Source organism: Pocillopora damicornis, chromosome 5 (assembly GCF_964200805.1).
Source record: "Pocillopora damicornis chromosome 5, jaPocDami1.2, whole genome shotgun sequence".
Lineage (NCBI taxonomy): Eukaryota > Metazoa > Cnidaria > Anthozoa > Scleractinia > Pocilloporidae > Pocillopora > Pocillopora damicornis.
In genome coordinates, this window is record NC_142674.1 from 23,221,052 (window position 1) to 23,245,056 (window position 24,005).

Genomic DNA, 24,005 nt, shown 5'->3' on the forward strand with positions numbered 1-24,005 from the left:
AGACAGTATAATTTAGTATTATCAATTGAGTTGATAACGCAAATTGGCTACCGTGAAGAGTTTCAAAGCTGACATTTCGAGCCGGTTAGCCCTTTGTGAGAGCGAAACGGACAACCTCGTTCCCAGGGTCCTCTCTCTTCTTCCTGTTGCATGGGAAGAGGAGAGAGGACCCTGGGAACGAGGTTGTAGCACAGGTTAGGCCAGATTTCTAAAATAATTTGTGACCTTTCAAAGATGCATAATTTAAGTTTGTCGAGTTGGGAGTGAAACAGTTGTAAACGGCCTTTGAACAACATGGTACGCGTAGCTTATACTTATGAGAAATTATGCGTCTGTACTCCTCTCTTGGTTGGCCCTGGTTCACCGGATTATTCTTTCGTGTAAACAACCTCTTAGGAATAATTTAGTTGTCCGCTTGCCAGCCCTCTTAAGATAGCCGCTGTTTGGAAATTGAGCCCGGGCTCGTCTTTCGTAGAGGAGGAACGGAAGAGCGGAGACTGAAAGCAAGCCCATCGCTGTCTCAAAGTAACACCGAAACGTTGAGAATGTTATTCTAGGGAGGTTTCCTGAGTGCGACATAGCAAAGTTACCTTATCTATTAAAAATAAGGATCTCACCTCACTTATCTTGTTTATCATCACGTAGAGACATTCTTCGTAATCTGAGCTAATTGTGTTCGGTCTGTTGAACATGCGTGATATGCAAATAGATACAAAACATTATTCTAACTTAGTAACGCAATCAGTCGCGTTGATCTGCACGGGAATCTTCACAGGAAGTCGCTCCAAATTTGCCTCCTCTGTGTTTGACGTGCAATCAAACTTCAGCGTTTTCTTACAACAAAAATTAAGGAACGAAGACAACACGAAGCTAAGTGGAACGGAATTGTTGGGTTAGGTAAGTAATTTGCGCTCTATTCTCCAGCTTTACATGTGATCGCTCTCCTTTGTTTTTCTTGATCTATATATTTCCTTCCTACGTTTTATTTACTGATAAAATAATCCTGTTATTGAATAGTTTCCTTAAACTTTGGTGGGCTTTATGTTTTAAGAGGTCGATCGAAGCTGGTAGCAAATTCCTTTGAGTCAAATTGAAATGGAGTTAATGATAAATCGCGTATTAATAAAGTAAACAGTCAAATGAACGGTGCTGTTTTTTTATATTCTCATGGATTGTGGGTGTAATTGCATTTACACGTTTACTGGAACAGATGTGAAACCATGCTTAAGTTATTTAAAAGCTTTCTTAAAGGTCTACTCAAGTTTACTTGATACACCAAGAGCTGGAATCCTACTAAAAAGCTGTATGCTGTAAGAGTCCGACCGTATGAAAGAGGAGATCACTAATTGCATTATGAAATTAGCGCATTTCATAACTTTGAAACTGTGAAATTACGGCAGTTCAGATTAGCATATTGATTGCGCTTTGAGCGATGCCATATACCTTATTACCAATTTGTTTATTCTCCTTGCAAAAGACAGGATTAGACGTATATCGATAAATTTCAAAATTCTCAGAATCATTACACAATCACGTACAAGACCTTGGACTCCGGATTTTGGGATTTTATGAAATAAATTCGCAGGCGACACGATTACGAATTCTTGAGTAAAACAGATTACCCTTGCATAGAAAAATTTGGTCGATTTTAATAAGCACCTGGACGGTTCGAGAAGGATCGCTTTTATAAAAGAGTTAATTAGTTTTAAACATGCTAAACATCGTCAGCACAGCAACGAAAAGCTGCCGCGCAAGAACGCAGCTGAGGCGGGCCATTTCAGACAAGTGTGGAGAATAGGCTAGTGGAAAAAACACATTTCTTCCCAAGAAAAATCGAGGAAAATTCTTTATAAACCTTCATGAAGATAAACTAAATAGAAAGCTACGAATACCGAAAGGTGAGAAACAAACCATGTCTCTCATCTTTATTTATTTATCTCAAATGAAAATTTGCACATTAATTATATCAGCTCGTGAATGGTAGCCAGCCGATTCTCGCGTTATTTCAAAAGCGCACTGTGCCGTGGATTGCGATATTTATAGATGCTGTCAGTTAGAAACGGAAAAGGAAAGGAGGAGAACAATATAGGCTTCTCGTGATATTTTTTTTTCGTTGCAGAAAACGAAGCAAAGAAATATAGTAGCGTGACCTGCATGTGAACTGTCGTCTGATCGTGTGTAAAATGTTGTGGGCGACAAATTTGATGTTGGACTTTGCCATGGTCCGGGGGGGGGGGGGAATAATTGAATCAATCAAGACTTTGTGCCGTTGGCCTCTCAGAACCCTTACCCCACTATGGTCTATTCTGGGACCCATTATAGACTCCATCTTAGGGCGAATGTAATTTTTCCGATCCCAACGGTAACGCCTTTTAATCGCGAATCTTCCAATGTTTAAATCCCACTTGCCCGAATTTTCTTATCTCCGAAATCCCGAAAATGTGCGACCCCATTCTAGTAACTCTATTGAAAATGCAACCTCATAAGAGTCAATCCAGTCGTGAAACTGCGAGCCCATCCAGCGAAACATCCCCACAAGCCTTTTACGAGGAAGAACCCTTTCAGTCTGTAACGATTGGGCTCGTAAAATGCTGGAAAGTTGCGCACTGAAATAATATAAAGTTGTTTGAAAATGCCAAAAATTCAAATATTTGCTACCCGAAATTTCAAAGGTTACAAGCTAAATTTCTTGATACTTATATGATTGTTAATTAAAAGTTTTATTTTCGATCTTTACAACTATTGCTAACATCAGTCAAGAAAAATAACTTATAAGTTAGCTTAGAGGGGTAACTGGCAAGTATGGGCGGAATTTAAGGACACACTTAAGTCTAATGGAACAAGACACTCAACGGTTTATTTTGTGTCCTACCGAACGTAACGTGCGACAGATCATGATTTTAACAGGATGATAAACATCCAAAAAATTTGCATAAAGTGAATTTAATTGTGAAATCTTTGACTTTTTCGTGCTTGATGTATGCTATAAACCTAAATTTTGCGCAAAAATTGCAAAAATTTGCTTGTTTTTGATAGAATCGTAAAATAGGGGCTTAAGTTGGATTAGAAGTAAAAAAATGCTCGCCTACTGAACCTTGTGAAAAGTTAGAGATGGATAGCCTTGTGATGGATTAGTCCACCAACTCAGCAGAACAGAGTCGCTAAATGATCGTTAATCCTTCGTTACTCTCACCTCAGTCGGGATTCACTCGCCGAGCTATTGAAATAACAACTTGGAAACTCAACTGGAAAGATCATAGCTGAATTAGCAATTTTTTTTTCTAAACTCATACTCCGTTTTCCAAATTCTAAAACAAATTCGCCATATGAAAGGTTTCGTTAAGCAATGTTGGGTAGTATGTAAGCTATCTATAAATTAAATAGCCTACATGTCGCCTTACCCTCCCCCCTCCGAGGTGAGATAGAGGCGAGGGAGGGCTCCCTCGGTTCCGTTTCACCTTGGGGGGGAGGGTAGGTTTACACGTAGGCTATATATTAAGCTGAATTACTCACGAAGTTTGATTGGTTCCTTCTTACGATCTGTTGGTGGACAGATGCATAGGCGATGTCACCATTAAACAAACAGTTTTTTGCTTCGTTATTAGATAAAACAGATTGCATGTTGACGTGGGTCTCTGTTCAGATAAAGATCGCAGATGTCAAAATGAAGTAAAAACATTAATGATGCACTTGGCTGACACACTTGTGTCACGCTGTTGTCTTTACCTCGTTTTGACCTCAAAAGGTGATTTATTAATGAACAGACGCACTGCAAATGGATTCTCTTTGTTAACTTGACGTAATTGCAGTTTCCAGAAAGCTTCATCAGTGTTAATTGTGAGAATTATGGAGTTCACTTAGACACATTCGATGTTGTTTGCTTTATCGTGTTTGTGACATTGCCAACTATAGAAGGTGTCCTTCCTCGCTCAAAGTGCTTCGAATTTTGTGAATTCATCATCTTCTAAAGAAACTGTTGTACTGAGGCAAGTATAACATTTATTAGTTGACTTTCAACGAGAAATTGATGAAAAAGTAACCCGCTGCTGCGAATTTTGAAAAGCTGTCGTTGCAAGCGACAAATACATATAATTTAGATGCGGTGCGTGCCTATGTTTTCTGGTGTAGCGGAGCATGTTCTGAAAAAGGCTAGTTTTGTCTTGAATCTAACATTATATCAAAGTCACCTTGAAGGAGACAACAAGTTCTTTAATAGGGTTAAGAGATGTTCTTTTATTCAGGAAAAAAAAAAATTAAGAAATAAAAAGTTGTTCCAACCTCAAGATAAATACTTAACCTACCTTTTTCACTGACCAGTCCAATGAAAACTACGTATTTTTTTAGCTCGAGTTCCGCTGATTTTTTATCGCAAATTGTATTCTTAAATTTCAATAGTTTCCGTCATGTCTTCAAGATCAGTCCTGACTTCTTTTCAATTTCAGGAAATTGTGTCTCAAATAAATCGCTGTAGTGCTCATTTTTATAATTTTGTCTGAACGCAGGGAGGGATATTGGTGTAACTGAAAAGCGACACTTTTGATTTTCATGGGAACAGGATTGGCCCGAAAACCTTGACACTAGTCAAAATGGAAAACGGGAAAGAAAAAACCGTTTTACAAGCTTTACCGAAAGTTAGTTTAAAAATAGCGAGTTCTGAACATTTTATATTTAGAAAGATACTACCGTGGCAGTTATAGCCGTTGGCTTTTTTTTGAGGTTCTGCTTCAGTGATTTACTTAAACATATACACGTGCTTATATGAATATGTTAGGCGCTCTTGCGTCAATCGCTAGATTATGCATTTTAAGATTTAGTTCAATCGGACATGATGTAACTTAAATTTCCCTTTAAGGGATTATGGATGTCATTTATACTTGTAACTGCAGTCCTTGTTCCTTCTTAACAAAGTGCGTTGAAGCTGGTATGATCTAGTTGCTGGTGAAGTTAAAAGAGGTATGATTCTAATTTAGGAGATAAATGAACAACATCTTTGTATAGTCTTTGTTACACAGGGTGTTTTCTTTGATGCCTGATGTGTGTTAGTTACGATTCAATAATTTTTTTTATTTTACGATTCAGTAATTTAACCTGCACAGCTGTTTTAAGTGTTGCTGAGACAATCATTGTAAATGATGTATTGCTTACAAGTTTTCTTTATAATCAGTGACATGAGTATTATAGTGTTGTAAAGATGAGTTTAAAGGTGGCCCTGTCTTCTTAAATTATAGCGCTGAAACACTCATTGAGTATTTCATTTTGCACTTCTTTGATTTATCAAGGAAATTTTGAACCTACTGCTTCGGTACTTGGGACGTTACAAGATTTAATAGAGAAATTCTATCAGAGCGGGCGTGTTGAGTAGACATTCGAGCACAAACAGCAAATATATTGATAGTGACAGTAACGCAAATCCAACTTTAAACATTTCTGAGAATTTTAGCTTATAGTACAGTAGGTCAATTAACAACCTTCACGCCGGCACACTCAGAATTAAGTTTCGTTTACGAAGAAAACAACGATTGATGGTAAAGATGCAAAAACCTCAAATGTACATCATCATCTATCTGTTTCATGAAAATTCTCTGACAGTGTTGTATCCTCGAAAAAAACAAAGAATTTGGAAGCTAAACGTCGAGGCACAACAATATTAGTCATGCGTATCTTGGTAATTAAAATGTCTTTACAAAGCCAGTGTTTTGTTTCTCAAATGTAGTTAAAGGCAAGTTTGGTAATTATTTGTCAGTGTTTTACCCGTAGTATCATCTCATTCAGTTTCTTTCATCAATCATCATTTTTTCTTCCCAGTTAGTTATTATTTGAACAGATTATCATAATACCCAGATGCAACGTAGGAAATGTTTTCGAATATTGTGACGTAACTTCCTTTCTACTTTTGTCTTTTTTCCTTTTTTTAACACTGTTTCAGTGATAAAATATTCCTTTTCCTGTGTAATTGACGTCTTGCTTCTTTACTCATGTCTTCTAATGTAGTGCTTTCTGTGTTTCGTTCTCGAGTTTTGGGGTGTTTCGGTTCCTATTTTAGTGGCGTTCTATTTTATGGGGGTATTCCCTTTCAATTCCCAATGCACCTGGCTTTTCATTTCCGGTGATTCGATGTCCTGATTTTATCGGTGTTACGACTCAAACGTAGGTCTTGAAGTATCGCGACTTCCTGTTTCGACTTAAATTGTTTCTGTACCTGGATTATGCTATTTCGAATTTCGATTTTACGAACCCTAGATTTGTCATGGGTTCATTATTTCAGAGTTTCGCTTTCGAACCTCACTGCTTCTTCCTGTTTCGTGGTTTATCCCATTATATTGTTTTATATTGTAAATTTTATCTTGTAATTTATTGTTCTGACCGTTTCAGCTTTCTTTATTTTGTTCTGTCTCGAGTTCCTGTTTACGGTTTCGCTGTTATTTTTAGCCATGTTTTGACGTCATATGTGATCTGTTACCGAATAGACTCACGGAACAGGCTCATTTTGTAATTTACAGGTCTTAAATATGCTTTTAGGCGCCGCAACGACGGCTTTTAAATAAAAGTTTATTATCAATGTACGTTTTCAATTGTATGCCTTTAATGTTTACGTGTGTTTTCCCACATGTGAAGAGATCAATCTGTAATTAATTACACGCTTTGGAAACGTAAGTGCTTGTAACTAAGATTTTAAGATTTTTTTCCAGGACTACGATAAATTTGACACCAACCGAGTTCTATTTACTCACTGTTGGGTTTGAGCAATATTTGGAGAGGAAGAACTAGAAAACTATTAATACAGACTATTGCAAATTTATTCAAACTGAACGTTGTTTATGGATTTCAGATGTTCGGATGTTCGCCAAAGATCGGTACTCGATATTATTTCTTTGGTCCACTCATGTAACAAATTTTCAACGTCTTTGATTTTTAAGGCATCGCGGGCATAATCTGAACTTGTTATTTTAAGCACGCACATTGTTTAGCTCGAGAACAAGATTCCCTTAGAAACAACAGTACCAACAGCCTTTTTAAATACATAGAATTTGGGGATCCTAAATGCGTTCAGTAATTGTTTTGTAAGAAAACGACCGACACTAAATGTGATTAAATATTTAATTCTTCCCACTATCAGCTTTGCATTTGCTTGTCAATTGGTTGAGAGAAGATGACGTTTGATCAAGTAAATATGCATCTCGTCACCTGTTTGTCTAGGTAATCACATGATTTTTCTCGTGCAATTTGGAATAAATAAGTACGAGTAAATTTTTTCAAAGACAAACAAAATTGCATTAGCCCGTAGGGCGAGAGCAATTTTTGGTCTTTGAAAAAATTAACAAGTGCTTATTTATTCCAAATCGCACGAGAAAAATCAGGTGATTACACATCACTAATAAACATGAAGAAATACGAGATAGCTTGTCACAGTTATGCAGAACCGAAGCGCGCGCATCAAGTGCAAAAACAATTTATTCAAACCCTGCAAGTGACTTTGTCCGCTCGGTCAAAACAACCGCGTAAGATCAAAACAATAATATTTTCACATCTTTAAGGCGCAAAAAAGTTCAAAGTCCGGCTAAACAGTTCAAGGAATTGTTCAGTCTGTGTCCGAGTCACTTTCGATGAAATGGAATCGTTGTTTGCTAGGTTTGACCATGTTTGTTTTTTAATTTCGGCGTAGAATCGCTCGAGTTAAGTGTTTAGGTGGATCGGCTCGTATTTTCCGATTTCCTTGGCAATTCCCTTCTTTAAACACCACTTCTTCCAAACTGACAACCAAAAACAATGTTTTTTACAGTGTTTTCGTTGCTAGAGCTGTTTCTCAGCTGCTTTATGGTTGTTGCACTGGCGAAAGAAAACCTACTTAATACGCCGGCCATTGTTTTGCACGCAAATTTTCAGCGCATCCAAATGTTGCGACATCTAAGGCTCGCACTTGACTGGCTATCTGTGAGTTTCTTTGATTATTGACCAATCAGAATGTCTGGTTTGTTATACTTCTTTACACTGAATTAACCCCCTTCTGCACTGAATTACCTGAAAACTGCATTTATCTTAACCAATCAGAAATGAGTAATTTTTTTCATGTATATTATTAACGATGTTGTAGGGTGCATGCGCAAACGGAACGTTTTTTTTCCTGGAAAATTCTCTTTGCGTAATTTTTTAATTGATATTTTAAAATTTTACAGTTTGTAAGAGTTTGCTTATAGTATGAAAGATTAAAAAGCATTTATTGCCCCGGAGATTTCATATATTTTGAGCTTTAAATCAACTTAAAATATCTCATGCACTTGACTGACTTAGAAAGATATTAGCACTTTGTCATTACAGTTGTCACAGACGCTTGAAAAACCTCTCATCCTGTGCAAACAAATATCGGAGTAGAACGTAGTTACTAATCTTGAGCAGTCAGACGTTAATTAAAAAGGTTTTTAGTTATCATAGCTTCGTAGAAAAATAATGGAACCGAGTGAATGTAAATGAAAGCCATTTAAAACCAACAAAATTTCAAACTTCTTATGTTTCTAGCCAATGAAACACAAATGAGGTTGTATTCCTGATTGACAGGTTATATTAAAAACCTTTTAGAATTAACCTAATTGGATGGATACAAATTGGATCTCACTTTGCAACCCGTTTTTCGATCACGTTGTGTGGTAAATAGTTGTCTTTGGGTACACTGACACGTTCACTAATCAATTTTTGAAACGAGATCAGCTAAGTGCAATATTTCAGCTCGTGTCAGCATGACCAAGCTACCAGTATGTTAGTACTTGGTGGGTGATACAACATATGAAGCGAGAATTATCCCAGCCGCAGGTAAACCTTTCAAAATACTTCAAACAGATTTTATCTGTATAATTTCCTGTCCTTTACAGCGGTTGACACGCTTTTAATATAACCACTTGACACTTCTGGCTATTGCCGTTTATAAATTTGTGGGTAAATGTCGAAATCCGCTGTAAGGATCATACAATATCTGCTTTAAACGATTACCTGACCCCACTTTTCAATACTTCTCCACAGATGGATCCCTGGCTTGTTCTTGCTATGATTTTTTTCCAAGCTTCTTTCCTCTGCGAAGCTGCTACAAGTAGGAACAGTTCGTGCACGAAGATCTACGGCGAAAGTGGATTGCACGCGAGATGTACTATTGAAAGTGTGGAAGAGCTGTCGACGATTTTGCATAACCCAAATGATGCGAAATCTTTGTGAGTAGCCTTTTTTTTTTTCGTGCTTTATACTCAAAAGCTGTTGCGCTGGGGGTATTGACTATTCAACCCCCAAATCGGAAATTGCGTGTTTCTTTTTTCTTTTTATTTTCTGTTTATTTTGTTGTGTTTTGCCCCTCACAAGGATTTTTCATGTCTCATTGTCGAAAAATGTTTACCATCTTTCTTTTAGAAATCTAGTAGACTGATATATGCTTATCGAAACTTTATTACTAGAAATTCAGAGTGTTTATTTCATGTTGAAATTGTCTGTCTTTTTTAATACCTTGCAAAGTTTTTCAGGATTTTCTTGTTACGCTCTGACAAGTGTTTACCATCTCTCTTTGAGAAATCTGCCAGTTTTCCCAAATTTTTCTTGGACTGAGATCTAAGATGCTTGCTTATGCTACCCCATAACAATTCTGATTGTAAACCTTTTCTCGAAATTTTTGTCGGTTCAAGGTCAGAAAATAGTGGCAATTAATCATCCATAACAACCGTAATATGCTCCTTACAATATCAATGCATTTTCAAGAGGAGAAAGGAAATATAATTGTCGACAAAGGAATATAATTTTATTTACAACAAATTCACAAACTCTCCAAAATGATAAGGAATTGTATCAAGTACGGTTTCCAAGAATGAGGAAAGAAATAAAATATTTTCTTGAAAGTCCAGAGTCAACAGAGGAGCTATTTCAGATGACTTTCGATAAGACATAAAACTATAACGCTACATCGCCATCAGAAAGATTTCCTTGACAAACTCGTTGTGAAAGAAAATTCTTTGAAGGAGACGTTTAAGCAGAGAAAACTTCTCAGGACACGTTTCGGAAAAAACATATTCGAGAAGAATTTTTACCCTGAAAAAGTAAATTATGTTCTTGTGTGCCTTCTTTTTTTTCTTGACAAGTTTGGTTTGTTCAAAATTGGAATGTACGAGGATTCTTGAGGTGAACTGAAACCAGTTTCTTTCTCAATTTCATCTACACTACCTAGGAAAAACTATCTAAAGTTTTAAAAGAAAACGTGCCGGTGGAAAAAGAAGAATTATAAAAATTGTGCTTGGAGCGGAAAATCTATTCATGGTTTGTTTGTTTTGTAGATAGGAAGTCTTCGAAAAAATGTCAAAATTAAAAGCGTGGGGGACATGTAACATTCGTATGACGTCTGCTGTAGTATCAGATTCACCGCGAGCCTTTCTGTTGTCAAGATACGTGTTTTTGAAATCGCTAACTTAAATAACTAAACCAATCCAGTTAGCAACGACGACCATGTACGTTTATTGAACAAAGATTTAAACATGGAGCATGGATAGCCCGTAAGGCAGAACGAGTCAGCGCCGCAAGCTCGCGGTCGTCCAGGATACTGTTGTGTTTGATTTAGGCTAAGAATGGTAACAGGAAGATGGATCGATCAAAGACGAGGACTGTTGTCTCTTGCCCTGCCCTTCCGTTTTCTTTCCTCTCTCCTAACGCCCATCCTTTTAAAAGAAAATTTTTTCATCGTCTCAACAGTTCGTTGCTTAAAAAATCAAAACGGTGGGAAGCTTTACACGAGAAAATATTAAGCGCTCGCTTGGTAGAAATACGCCTTCAGCTCTGACATGAGATGCGTGGACAGACCCAAAAATTGCCCTTATTAAACTCTTTCCTTAATTGGATATGAATCTGAACACCTGTCATTTTGAGACCAAACGTTTTGTCTGTGACCTTAGAAACCTGATTTTAAGTTGTTTAGCTTTTTTCGTGCCATTTTAATAATGGAACCTCGGCACAGTCGATTTTGAGACGCGCACGGCGGCCAAAGGAAGAGTGCAACTTCTTCTGGTGGACTTTGACATCAACCAGTGAATTGGAAAGCTATCTTTTTTTGGCATCTTACGCTAAGAGAATAAAGATCTGTAGCAAGCGTTAGGTAAAAGAATCCTCAACTTTGAGCTGCCGTCCGCATCACAACTGAAAGCATCTTTCCTTTTGAGGCGAAAGCGTCAAACTTCTTTCACTTAATTCACCAATTAATGACTTCAATTGCTGCTTGCATTTTTGCAGGAGTATCTTCTCCAGTGACCTGGAAACAATTCCTGAAGGAGCCTTCAGGAATTTCACAAGTCTTGTCAATTTGTAAGTGCATTTTTTTTATTTGACATTTGTCGTTGCTGAAAAAACTACTCTTTTAGGTTTATCTGCTATATTTCACGATCACGCAGTCGTGCACACGACCATGATAATGCCCTAAAACACATCACGTGCGCGTTCTCGTGACTAAAAACCATTCTTGAAAGGCACATGCACATTCTCGTATGCGATCACGATCAAGTGCGCAGTCACGCACGCAATCGCGATAACGCATGTAATCACGATCATACTCACGCTCGCGAAATCCACATAGTCACGATTACGTGCACACACTGATCACCTGCACGTTGTAATTCCATTGAACTTATTTGCGATAAGAAATTTTAGATAGACCTTGCTGATATTCGTGTAGCTTCTGCGTGTTCAACAATCAGATTCGTGAGTTTGACTACAATCAGGTTATTACTTAGTCCAACTGATTTCACTGTCACTTTGTATTAAATTTCCAGGAGTTTACCCAATAACAGCATCCGCACCATAAAAGGTGGCGCATTCTCCGGTCTCAATCATCTGCAGCGTCTGTAAGTAAAATTTCTTTGTTGTCTGTTTAGCAGTTAGTAAAAAATTAAACTATGGCAAAAGCAGCAAAAAATACGTCACGGAAAACACGCGATAACTCGGTCTTACGACTCAGGGATAGGTCGCAAACAAAGTTATCATTGGGCGATATGGTCATTTTTCAGTGAAAATCAAAATTTCGTCACTGTCACAGAATTTTGTTACCGAAAGAAGTCGCTTAAAATCTAACTGGTTCAACTTGTGAGGCTGATCAAAGAATGCCATTTTAGAGTAATCTCGCGACAGTATCTTGCAGAGATCTGTCACACCAGGTATTCGTGTTGTGTGTGTGTGTGTGGTGGGAAATATATTTTTTGTTTGAATATTCGAAGACAATATTTTGTTTTTCCCAAACAAGAGTGGTGAACAATTTAAGTGATTTTTTTTTTACGTTCAATCTCTCTTGATAACAGAGAACTCTCTGGGAACCAGCTGATAGAATGGGAGGGAAATTTCACAAACAGTCTTCCGTCTTTGATTCTCTTGGATTTATCTGGGAATTCCAAGTTCGTTCTTCCGACCTTTCTGCTCAAATTGCGCATGCTCAAGGAAATTAAGGGAGTGACCTGGAACGACCCATGTGCTAATTGCTCTTTGGTGAAGAACCACACTCTGAAGGAAGGCGAGTTTAAAAACAATGAGGTTAATATAGAGACTTCCGAACTTCGAAAAGGAGATTACCTGGTTGGGAACATGGGACATTGTCGCGTAAACAGACTCGAGGCGAGCCAAGAGGTTGTGGAATATGCAAAACGTGGATTCTTTCCACGATGCCTCGAGATAAAAGCTTGTTTTGACAATGAAATTCGCGTCACCCCTTTACACCGTTGCTGGGACATCGATAACAAAATCTTAAGTATCGAGTTCTTAATCGCACCAATTGCCATGATCCTGAATCTTACAGTGATCGTAGTGACATTAACAACAAGAGTATTACGAAGAAATGTGACTATGTGTCTAACGAGCAATATGGCTCTTAGCGACTTCCTCGTCAGTCTTTACACACTTATCTTGGTCTGCACAAGACTGAAGCCCTACACAGAGTTTATGTTATTCATGAAGAATCTCTGTAATGCCCTTGGGTTTATTTGGCTCTCCAGCGCAATTGTTAGCATCAAGACGTCGCTCATTCTCACCGTGGAGCGGTATTTGGTAGTTGTGTACTGTATGCAACCCTCATTACGAATCACTCGGAAGATAGCGTTCATCCTTGTGTTAATCACATGGTGTTTGGGCGTGAGCATCGCTGTTTTGCCGTTGGTCAATATTTCTGTCTATGACGGCAATACATTCTGTATTCCTATTCGCCCGATCAAAGACATTCCCCATTCGTATGAGCTGAGTATTGGACTTTCCTTGTGGGGAATAGTCCTGTATTTCATCACCATACCCTTCTACATTAAAGTTTTTAAAACTGTGAAGAAAACGGAAAAAAAGGCTGGAATCAAAAGAGACGGAACCCTAGCAAGGAGAATCGGAGCTTTAGTCCTTAGCAACATGATCTTTTTCTTGGTGCCTATCGTCATCGCGTTTCTGTGGCTTACGACGAACATTCAAGAGGTGATGTCCCCGCAAAGTAGAGAAATCCTCACGGGCGTTCTACCAACCATCCTTTTCAGCTTTAATTCACTTATTAATCCCCTTCTTTACGCCTTCAGAGCAGAAAAATTCAGAAAGGCCATCAAGATTAAAATAGATTATATATGTCTTCGTAAAGGCCGTAGCACGTCGTTGACAAGTTCGCTCTCGGGCAGACTCCGAGGCCCGACAGTAAGCTCCAACAATGGCGGTGGAAGTCCAGGCAGGCAAACCCCTGAGTTGAGGACTTCACGCAGTGTGTTAAGCTTGACGAAGATATAGTTTTCCAGTTGAACTGGCAGTCAAGGAAGGAGCTCTCAGAAGGTCAACTTCTTGGTATATCTAGGCGTAAAAATACTGCGACATCTCTTACGAAGGACCATCAGGAGAGAATATGCTTTCCTCTCCTCAACTCTCCTCAATTTAAAAGACACGGTAGCTTAACTTATTGAAGACTGGAAATGAGTCTGAACCCAATCCTAGTTAGGTGTGATTCAATAATGAAAAGAACAGGAAAATAGTTAATGATGAAGAAATGTTCTTAAAAAAAAACGTTTTGAGCTTAATTATAGGTTCCAAAATTGTATTTCGATTGCGAGACTATATCATGTTGGACTCACACTATGCGTTTGGTTTTCTCAATGTTGGATTTTTCTAAATACTGATTAATTCCAGGTCAAGGGCTTGTAATGATAGCACTGTATTGAATGTTTACCCGGAAAAGTATAACTTAGTCGATTTCTGGCTACTATGCGCTTAGTTTGCACAAACTTTAGATGGAACTGAATACACTAATCTCTATGACAGCGAGGGCAACGAGTTTTCAAGGGGGTGTTAATATATCCAGCGAATTGAATAATTTTGTTAATAATTGTAAACTTGTGCAGTTTACATAGGTTTTCATTGGTCAAGAAACTCGTGCCAGTCTCCAAACCTTTCATTTGGCGAGTTATTACAGTTGAATATCGTTTATGGTAAATTAAGTATCGTTAGATGGACCAATCAGAATTCTTTTTGGGCTATATCGTGTATAAATGTTTGGGTCTAGTCTCCTAAGCAGCCGCATTTTCTTTAGGTCACGCAGCGCGCGCACCACCAATTACGTTGCGTGACATGTGGGAGCTTTGATGGATTGAGAAATAAAACTATTAATCATTGCATGCCATTAATAATCCGATAAATCAACATAATTAGAATTAAATAAAGTAGCATGGAAAAATTATCATCTAATGGGCTCCTTTTATCTGCCATTATTTTAAGAATTGAAGATTGAAAATGTGTTTGTCGTCAAGTATTCAGTGGCGCTATTGATACGTTGCAATTAGGGACTGCAGCAAACACACCGATAAATTCTCAAAATTGAATGAAATAACCAGCGGTGTCCTAAATACATAAGAATTAATTTACAGTAATGACATACAAGGTCAATGAAAATCAAACGAAGAAAAGGCAGCAAGAACATGCCTGACGGTTAGGATACTAGTACGAAACGACACTCGAGGGAAAATTCTGACTGATCATAATCGACGCGAAAAGTATTTGATTATACCCATACCGCGAAGAGGTTGGAGACTAGCAGACCGCTGACCGATATTGCAGCAGGGACAAAAAAAGTACTGTGATTGTTGACTTAAGGCCCAGTGGTGGGAGAGGGAGAGGGACTCGTTACTTAACCACGTTTTCTACGGAGACATTCTCCCCTTAGGTTTAAATCAACCTTAACACTTCTATCCACAGTCCAGTATTAGGCGGTCAGTTGTTAAAGTCCCAAAATGTTTACCCATAATCACTGTAATTTTCAGCTCCATTAGCGGTCGCGGTCATCCTTTACCAGGTCCCTCCGGCCTGTTTTTATCGTTCTCGACCAGCTGTACTAAGGGTCACTGAAATTGGTACCACTCAAGTAATACAAAGAATAATGTTTCAAGTGATTGAAATCCATTTTTCTGTCCAAAAATCAAAGTAAGTAGTGTTTTTAAGCGAGTTTTTTGTACATTAAGTGGTAAATTGTATCGAGAATTCTCATTTATTGCTTATCTTGAAAGTGAAAGGTTAAAAGACACGCTGTTGGAGGAAGTTCTTCTCTTTTCTTTTTTTCTGTCTTTTTGGAGCGATGTCTCTCTTTTCACTCTTCCTTCCTCCCTTCACTCAGCCGGCCTTCACGTCAATTGAATTTTCTGCAGGTTTTGCTTTTTTTTCCCCCAGGTATTAGTACACATTACATGTAGTCGAACATGACGTACTAAATAGACAATTTCGTTTCTCAAGGCGGAAGTTTGCAGACCATGTCTTCAATGGAAGCGTTTGGCTGCTTCTCTCGCAGTCGTTCGATTATTTGAGACACTCTCTCCATGGTAGATACTTAAGGCAGTCTGCAAAAAGATTTTGACGTACAATGGCAAGTAATCCCCAAAATAACTCCTTACAAACTGCCGATGTAGACTGCAGAACAGACCCTGAGAACGACACTGCAGAAATTACTAAGGCAAGTGACTTGATTTTTCTTTCACTGTTAAATAACCAAGCATCTATAGATTTGATTGCAAACGTATTGCTCTCTAGTTTTGACAATTTTCAGCTTCCAAGATCAGATGAAAAATGCTTAGGGCATTTTTAAGTATAAGCCTCTCGTATTTAGAGCCGTAAGTAAATATATCTACAGTGGAACATCACTCGCTCGATGGCTGTCTCCTCCTCGGACGAAAGTAACGAAATTAGAAAATTGAGTCTGTTGCCAGAGGGTTTCGCCACATGTGAATAAGCACGTAAACATTTTTTCCTCTAAGCTGCATCATTAAGTGTTTAAATTTAATCTTAAGTTCGGTGTGTAACATGCATGAGCAGCCTTTCTACTTCATCTTTTCGATAAGCTTGTAAGTGCTACTGAAAGCCTTTTTTCAATTTTTGCCGCCAAGTGCCAATCTTTGTTGCGAAAAAAAGGAAATCTCAAGCAATCAATAATAAAAAGATACAATAAAATGAGATAAACAGATAAATCATCTACAATATGTTTTCGCGAAGGATTGTTAGAATTAAAGAAGAGAAAAATGCCAGTAATGAACAGTATGTATAGTATGTTATATTTTAAAGAGGTATGTGAAAATACAGGCTTATGAACTAGCTGGAGGGTGTTATCTTGATGAAACCCAAATTCTCCAGTCTTGTTTAAGAGAAAATGTATAGCATTCAGTGTGGAGAATTACTCTATGGATCTTGAGAGTTAAAGCATAAAGATCATACAAGTCATTATGGTAAAAATTGTGGTAGCTTAAGGTTGTGTGCTGTTACCAGTAAAGGGTCCCAGAAAGTTTAAGCCACACCCAGATGGTTTCCCTCAGAAACTAGGGTTTATATTAACCCTTTCACTACCAAGATCTCATTGGTAATTCTCCTTACTGTCCTCCATACAATTCTTATGATATGAGCTTGGAGAATTTGACATTAGATCAACTAACAATCCCCCAATATATATTGTCTTTATTCTCATCTCAATGTCTGCCTGATATTACAGTTTTGATATTGTAAGGAGAAATTCTATCTTGGTCACTTCTGGGAGTTCAACGGTTAAAACTCTGGTATTTTAAAATGCTAGTCTACCCCATTCTCTTCATGGGGTTTATTTCATTACAGTTTGGTGACAAAGGGTTTTGCTTATGTCATCAACTGAACCAACTCTCCTTTAAATACTTTTTCGAAAGAATTAAGAGTAGGTTTCAAATAGAACGTTTTATTGCCAGAAAGAATAATAAACTTGAGATCCATTACAACAAATGGAAACCCCTCCTTCAACTGATAGAACAATAGCTGAACTAATTTATTATTTATATCAATACGCGATGCCTCTTTTTTTTTTGCTTTTTTTTTCTTTTATTTCTTTCTTTCTTTTCTTTTATTCTCATAGTCCAGTGTAGTGGTATTTTCTTTGTGTAATAGAGTAGTGTAATGTAAATTTATGCATGTAGAAATTTGTGATGTATCTTGCGTACTTGTAAAAACTGTAAAAACCCAAAATCAAATAAAATACAAAAAAAAAAAAAAATCAACTGAAGCAATAATTTTTAAGATTTATCATTTCAATCTCTGTAACAGCCTGGTACTGCCAGCATCTCAGTTGAACAAGAGTCTAAAGTCACTGATACCAGCATACAAAATATTAACAAAGAAGAATCCTCCAATGTGGCTGAGTCTCAGGAAGGTCAATCTTTAACAGAACAACAAGGTGAACAAGCAACAGACCCACCCATTTCTTTCAATGTCAAATCTTCTTTGAACAAGAAGGACTTGGTGGATCGTATCAAAGGTGTCATTTATGGAAACTGTATCGGAGATGCTATAGGACTTTTAACAGAGTTTATGACTAAATCTGAAGCTGCAAAGGTAAATTGCAACTTAGCAAATAATGTCTCTATATGTATATATAAAATATATGTAAGTGTGTGTGTGTGTGTATGTATGTATAATTATGTATACCTGCAAAACTTCCAGTCAGAGTGAAATGCAAATAAAATTTTTCTAAATTTTATTACCCATATTTCTGAAAATCCAACCATTTCTGAACGCCATCAAAGATTTTTTGGGGAAGGGGAAGCCACATATCTTGGTGTCATCTTGAAAACCAAGGTTTTATCCTATAAGGTCTCTTTCTGATTGCATTTAGTCATGCCTCACATGTTAACCATCAGTATGTTTATTCTCCATACTGCTCTCTAAACATTCATTTCATACTGTTAAGGAGAATTTGTTTTTATCAAACTGTTGGGAGTCAACCTTCTTTAAGTGACAACTTTCACCCTATTTTGCTATAATTAAAATAAATTTCAAATGAAAAAGCAAAAAATCATTACTTAAGGTAAAGTTGTGAAATTGGAAAATTGTAGCAGAAAATAGTAGAATCAAAGAAAGACTTTAAAAACTTAAGTGGTAAATGGGAGATTATTAACCCTAAATCAGATATGCCATTCCCTCTATCTAGCCATAATTACACTTGTCTCCTTTCTTCACCTCCCTAGACTCTATTAGTCAGTAATAAGCCTTTATTCTTGTATGATTCTTACAGATTTACAGTCACGGAGGCATTGTAAATAAAGTTAAGGGATATTTCAGTACAAGTCAGAACAGGATACATTTGGAATATGGAATGAAGAACAATGATTCTCATCGGTGCAGATGGGAAACTGGAGACTGGACTGATGACTCAGATCAAATGATTTTGATTTTGCAGTCTCTGTTGGACAACAAAGGAAAGGTTAAAAATTTTAACATTAATACAGTCATATGATCCTCTAAATTTGGGCTGGTTTTAGAAAGAAACTGATTACAAATTAAATCCTTCTGCACTGAGTGCCAGTGACCTTCTTTGAATATGGAGTGGAAGCTGTACTGGCCTTGTGGTTTAAGTGCAGCTTGCACATTGGGCTTCAGACTAAGAGCTCTGGGTTTGACCCTTTGTGACATCAGAGTGGGGTGCTCTTGGACAAGACATTGCACTCGAACATTGTCCCTCTCTACTCAGAAATTATATTGGGCAGTAAACTGTCTGGAAACTTGATAAAATGCTAGGAGGCGGGCAGAGGGTATCCTGCAAACCTCCATGCAGGGAGGGGGGAGTAATCCTCCTAGTCACCTCATTCTGTAACAACCGGGATAAGAGATGGACATTTGTAATCAGTGTTGGGGGAGGTTGGGCAAAGGTAAAATAAAACTAATTTTAGTGTAAAATTGTTTGACGAAATAAACATGCCCACACACTTCAACCAAACAAAAAAGGTTACCACTTAGGTGTATGAAATAAAACCACATCCAAGATGATGTGGTCCATCTTGAAGCTCTACTGCAAAGGGCCCCCCCTGGTCCAAGTGAAGACTCTAAGACATAAAGAGCTCTAGAGTGACTGAGGTAAACCACCTTAAACGATAAAATATGTGAAGTATATTTGAATACTGATTGGGAGTATTGGCTGTTTTATTTTTTGCAGATGGTCCCCCTTGATTTTGCCAAAAAAATGAAATATTGGAGCAGGAGGGGTTTTCCAGAGCTGGGTGATATAGGTGGAATGGGAATTGGCAGCACTACATACCGTGTTTTACATCATCCTGACTTTCTTACTGATCCACACAAGGTACAGATGAATAATCATGAAATAGTCAGGAAGTTGCCCTGGCCTGAGTAATAAACCCTTTCATCCTCAAGATCACATTAGTAACTCTCATTACTGTGTGCCTTACAATTCTTATGATGTTAGTTCTGAGAGTTTGGTATTGGATCAACTGATGATCTCCCAAGTGATAGTTTTCTTTATTCGCATCACTTGTCTGCTTGATTTTGTATTGATATTGTAAGGAGAAATTCTGTGTTGGTCACTCATTGTGGTTTTAATGTTAACAAAGGTCTCGAAAACACAAGCCAGCAAACTATTTCAGAGCAAACTGGCATCACTATGTGCGATTGATACAAAATAAAGATGAAAATTAAGAACAAGCTGCTGAGGCATCATGGTCTTACGTATCTACAGAAAAACGTACAACTGCGGAATGGACTTAACAACTGGTTGAGGAATAGCCTCAACAATGAAATGGAAGGAGAGACGGAAAAGGGGTGGGGGGGGAGGGGAAATTTTAGCTTCTCATATAAACTTATCGTTTATCCTCTGCTCTTTGCTCTCAGGCAGCCGAGTACGTTTGGGATTCTTCAGGTCGCTTTGTAGCTCCAAACGGAGGTGTCATGCGCACTTCAATTCTAGGAGTTCATAACTTTGGTGACATTAATGTAGTGATAGAAAACACCAAGGCGGCTTGTAAAGTCACCCATGCAGACCCAAGATGTATTGCGTCTTGTGTCGCTGTGACAACAGCCATTGCAATGATGTTGCAAGGAAAGTACTTTGTGGAGGAGTCTGGAAGCTATGACGTTGAGGCATTGATAGAGACGGCTTGTAGTTATGCCAGTGCTACACTTGAAACTGAAGAGCAGGTAATTTTCGATAATTTGCTATGTAGCACCTCGAAGAAGCCTCGTGAAAGCTGGTGGGAAATGTAACCGTTGCGTATCCTGATTTTCATATAGTGCTTTATGCCAACCATTGAAGGAATAACTAACGGGCTGTTACCGTAGCTTAAAGGGGGTAAGTTTCTAAAGAAACTGTGGTGCTGTGTCGGTGTGAGAGTACAACAAGGTAATTTAGTTTTATTAACTGAGTCGATGAAATTAACTGGCCACCTTAAAGACTCTAAAGATGGCGTTTGAAGCAGTAGCCCTTGGTCAGAGCGACTAGCTTTATTCAGCCCTTAGACAACCAGGGTATGCACTCCAATTTGTGCAATTTGCCATTGTCCAATTAAACACTCCTACCAGCTACTAAGGCTTCGTGGTTCTGTGGTGAACAGATGCTAGTTCCCTGAAGTACGCATGCAAGCAAAGAGTTAAACACTCCTTCCCTAAGCAATGCTGCCTATAAAAGCGTCTCCGAACCTCACGCTCGGCTTTCTTAGTGACGGCTATTCAGGCCTCTCTTGAAATTGTTCCTCTAAATGTGAATTGTACTCTCCAAACCAATTCATTTTTATTTCTGGCACTTAAAAGTATATATGAAATTATTACTCTAAATGCGTTCTGAGATTCGTAGTAACTAAAAGTGGGGAATGTAGAGAATTGACGTCCAATTAAGTGCCAATGAGGTAGGGGGGGGGGAGATAAGAAGCAAGTCACAGAGCGCTATTGGTTAATCAGGTAATATGCTCCGACCCCCACTCCACCCCCCCCCCCCCCGGCGACTTAGAGCATCAGCACGTTGCTTGTCAGTTGGTTAAAACCAGAGTGATGACCTTGTCTCGTAAATTGGTTTTTAGGAAGAGGGTTTGAAAAAGCACGTGTTTGCTAAGTCATTGAAAAATCTACAACTTGACGAACATGGCAAAATAGGCTACACTTACAAATGCTTAGGCGCTGGAATTTGGTCATTGAGGCAAGATGATTTTCGTGCTGCTATAGAGGATGTGGCATTTGAGGTACGTCTGACGCCTGGAAGCAATCAATATCTTATTGGATTTTTGTTGTTAAAAATTATCGTTTTGATGAGTGTAAATGAATTGTAGTTTCTACGGAGACTTTGTCTGAATTGCTAAGGGGAGTATGAAACATCCTCTTACTTTACGAATATTGTGTCTCTATGTGTAAAATATTTTAATCTACTACTCATACCACCACTGTACTTACTAAAGAGAACTTTGGGAGTTTGTAAGAAAAATGTTCACGATACTCAGAAATTTTGTGAGTATCTTTGAAGATACTGGTGCGATTTTATTTGATATATATATAAGAAAGTCATTTAAGCGTAAATCTTGATTTACTGCAAAATTCAGTGAAGGTTAAATCAACACGTATTTCTAACTGGTTCTGTATATTTTCTTTTTTCACGCACTAAATTACGGACCTACATTTCTTCTCAGGCTGGAGACGCTGACACAAATGGCGCTGTAGCGGGGGCGCTGTTAGGCTGTAAACTGGGTGCCAGTAAACTGCCGGAGTCTTGGCTCAATAACTTGCTAAATAAAGCGTGGCTAGATGAGAAGATTGAGAGGTAAGTAGTACGTTATGGAATTGCTGAAAGGTTCTGAACACTTTTAAAACAGAGCCCACACAATGCAAAGAAAATTGCTGTGCATTTCAGGCAATAAATCCCTCACACTAAATCTCGAATGGTGTACACGTGGAACAAGACAAGCGCGATCAGACGCGCGATCAGACACGCGTGCTGCTATAGCTGGTGCAGTACGTCACGTGCGATGTCACGTAAAAAGTGCAATTAATAAACTGGCTAAGCTGATAACATTTGATAAATCATCACAAATACTTCCGAAAATGTCTGTAATATAAATCTTTATAACTGTGTCAATACTGCCGTGTATACGGGGATAATAATTCGTACCTTACATAGGACGCGAAGTGTACTGTTCCTAGGAGCGCGGCTTACTAAGCTGCGAAGTACTCTTACAAATGGCTCTCGGTTGCGCGAGTGGTGGCGAGCGCGGGAAAAACGCCCAAACGCGGGAAAAATTGCGCTTGCACAATGTAAGTTTGCGCCTTACTTAAGCCGCGATGCCATTAATACCAGTGGTTTCGCGTCTAGTAAAAGCTGCGGCTTGTTAAGACGTTCTCAATCCTTCCCATCCTACATAAGCTACGGCTTTGAAAGTGGGAATGTACCATTTTATACTGTGAGTTTGCGTCTTATGTATACTGAGGATTGTTGTCCGCGTAAAATCGGCCCTAGTGTTGTAAACCTTGCTTATTACACTTAGTTGGCGTAAAGTCGGCGGAAAGTAACGTTATATCATTTATATATATATATATATATATATATATATATATATATATATATATATATATATATATATATATATATATATATATATATATATAACTAACTGCAGACAGTACTGTTTCGGCCTTCTGGGCCGCATCAGTGCAGTGCTGATGCTAGGATGGAGGTAAGACCATATAGCCACCCCAAGTGATCTCACATATGTGGGATCATCTAAGCTATGCCATATATATATATATATATATTTTTTTTTTTTTTTTTTTTTTTTTTTTTACATTTTCAAACAAAGTAATTTTACCTTTTTTAGGTTCCTGGCTCTTCTTGGTCTGAGTGAGTGAAGAATGAAAAACAGCGCTTTATTGGACACTTAAAATCCAATTTTAGATTCTCTTCAAAAGTACTTCATATTAGATCCGAGCAGATATTTCTAAAATTTAAAGGGAATATGTTTTCTTAACTTTTGACATAATATTGTTTTTGTTTTTGGATTATTATGGAATGCGCATTGATACTATTCATATGTTGATTTGCGCAGTACAAGCCCTAAATTATTATTTACATTTCAAATTTTAACTTCTAGGTGTAAAAAATAAAGAGATTAGTGCCTGCGCCAGAAAATCAACAGTTTTAGCTTCATGTCAATGTTCTAACACACCTGCACACCCACACACACCCACCCCCTCTGAGAAGTATTATGACAGAAGTCATCAAACTCAGGTAACAGTTTAAGTATGTTCCCTACAAATGGAACTAAAAGTGCTAGATTAATGGGGGACAAAATACGTAAGTAGAGCACTACTTAATATATATGGAAATGTAGTTAGTGTATGAATATATTAATAAAACTCTGGATGTAATCCAAAAGCATGTATCAAGTGAAATAACTTTTCCACAGTTCAGAAATTCCTCAGGTGAATTAACGACAGTCACCTGAGAAAGCAAAAGGCAACCTATCAAGATTGATGCGTAATGAAAAGATGGCGCGCAAGGTAAAAGAAAACGTAGACATAGGCGCATAGAGGAGAATAAGAAATATAAATTATAGGCGTAAGAGAGAAGAGGCAATTCGAGGAAAGGCGCAAAAGGGGACACATTCTTGGGATAGAGTGGACGAAAAAGAAAACCTTTTGAGCTCACGTTCATTCCATGTTTGCCTCAAGAAGCGCGAGAGAGTTGGGGACGAGTCACAGTCGCACGTGACAAAGGGTACGACAAG

At 38.0% G+C, this 24,005-nt stretch overlaps 2 protein-coding genes across 4 annotated transcripts; both read left to right on the forward strand.

The window, feature by feature from the left end:
* The first annotated feature begins 270 nt into the window (after positions 1 to 270).
* Positions 271 to 14,689, forward strand: LOC113687003 (putative glycoprotein hormone G protein-coupled receptor). 3 transcript variants are annotated; one of them, XM_027204700.2, is made up of 5 exons: positions 271 to 897; positions 9,013 to 9,197; positions 11,248 to 11,319; positions 11,784 to 11,855; positions 12,306 to 14,689. In XM_027204700.2, exons 2-5 carry the CDS (start codon positions 9,013 to 9,015, stop codon positions 13,750 to 13,752), a joined length of 1,776 nt encoding a protein of 591 aa, XP_027060501.2. In that variant the 5' UTR covers positions 271 to 897; the 3' UTR covers positions 13,753 to 14,689. The 3 variants fall into 3 exon arrangements, with proteins under 3 accessions (XP_027060501.2, XP_027060500.2, XP_027060498.2); XM_027204699.2 differs by lacking the exon at positions 271 to 897 and adding an exon at positions 4,813 to 4,953; XM_027204697.2 differs by lacking the exon at positions 271 to 897 and adding an exon at positions 8,613 to 8,805.
* Positions 14,690 to 15,706: 1,017 nt separating this feature from the next.
* LOC113687006 (uncharacterized) lies at positions 15,707 to 23,653 on the forward strand. The gene is made up of 8 exons (XM_089206378.1): positions 15,707 to 15,955; positions 17,560 to 17,847; positions 18,527 to 18,715; positions 19,445 to 19,588; positions 20,134 to 20,439; positions 21,315 to 21,473; positions 21,915 to 22,045; positions 23,097 to 23,653. Exons 1-8 carry the CDS (start codon positions 15,866 to 15,868, stop codon positions 23,125 to 23,127), a joined length of 1,338 nt encoding a protein of 445 aa, XP_089062504.1. The 5' UTR covers positions 15,707 to 15,865; the 3' UTR covers positions 23,128 to 23,653.
* Positions 23,654 to 24,005: the final 352 nt, after the last annotated feature.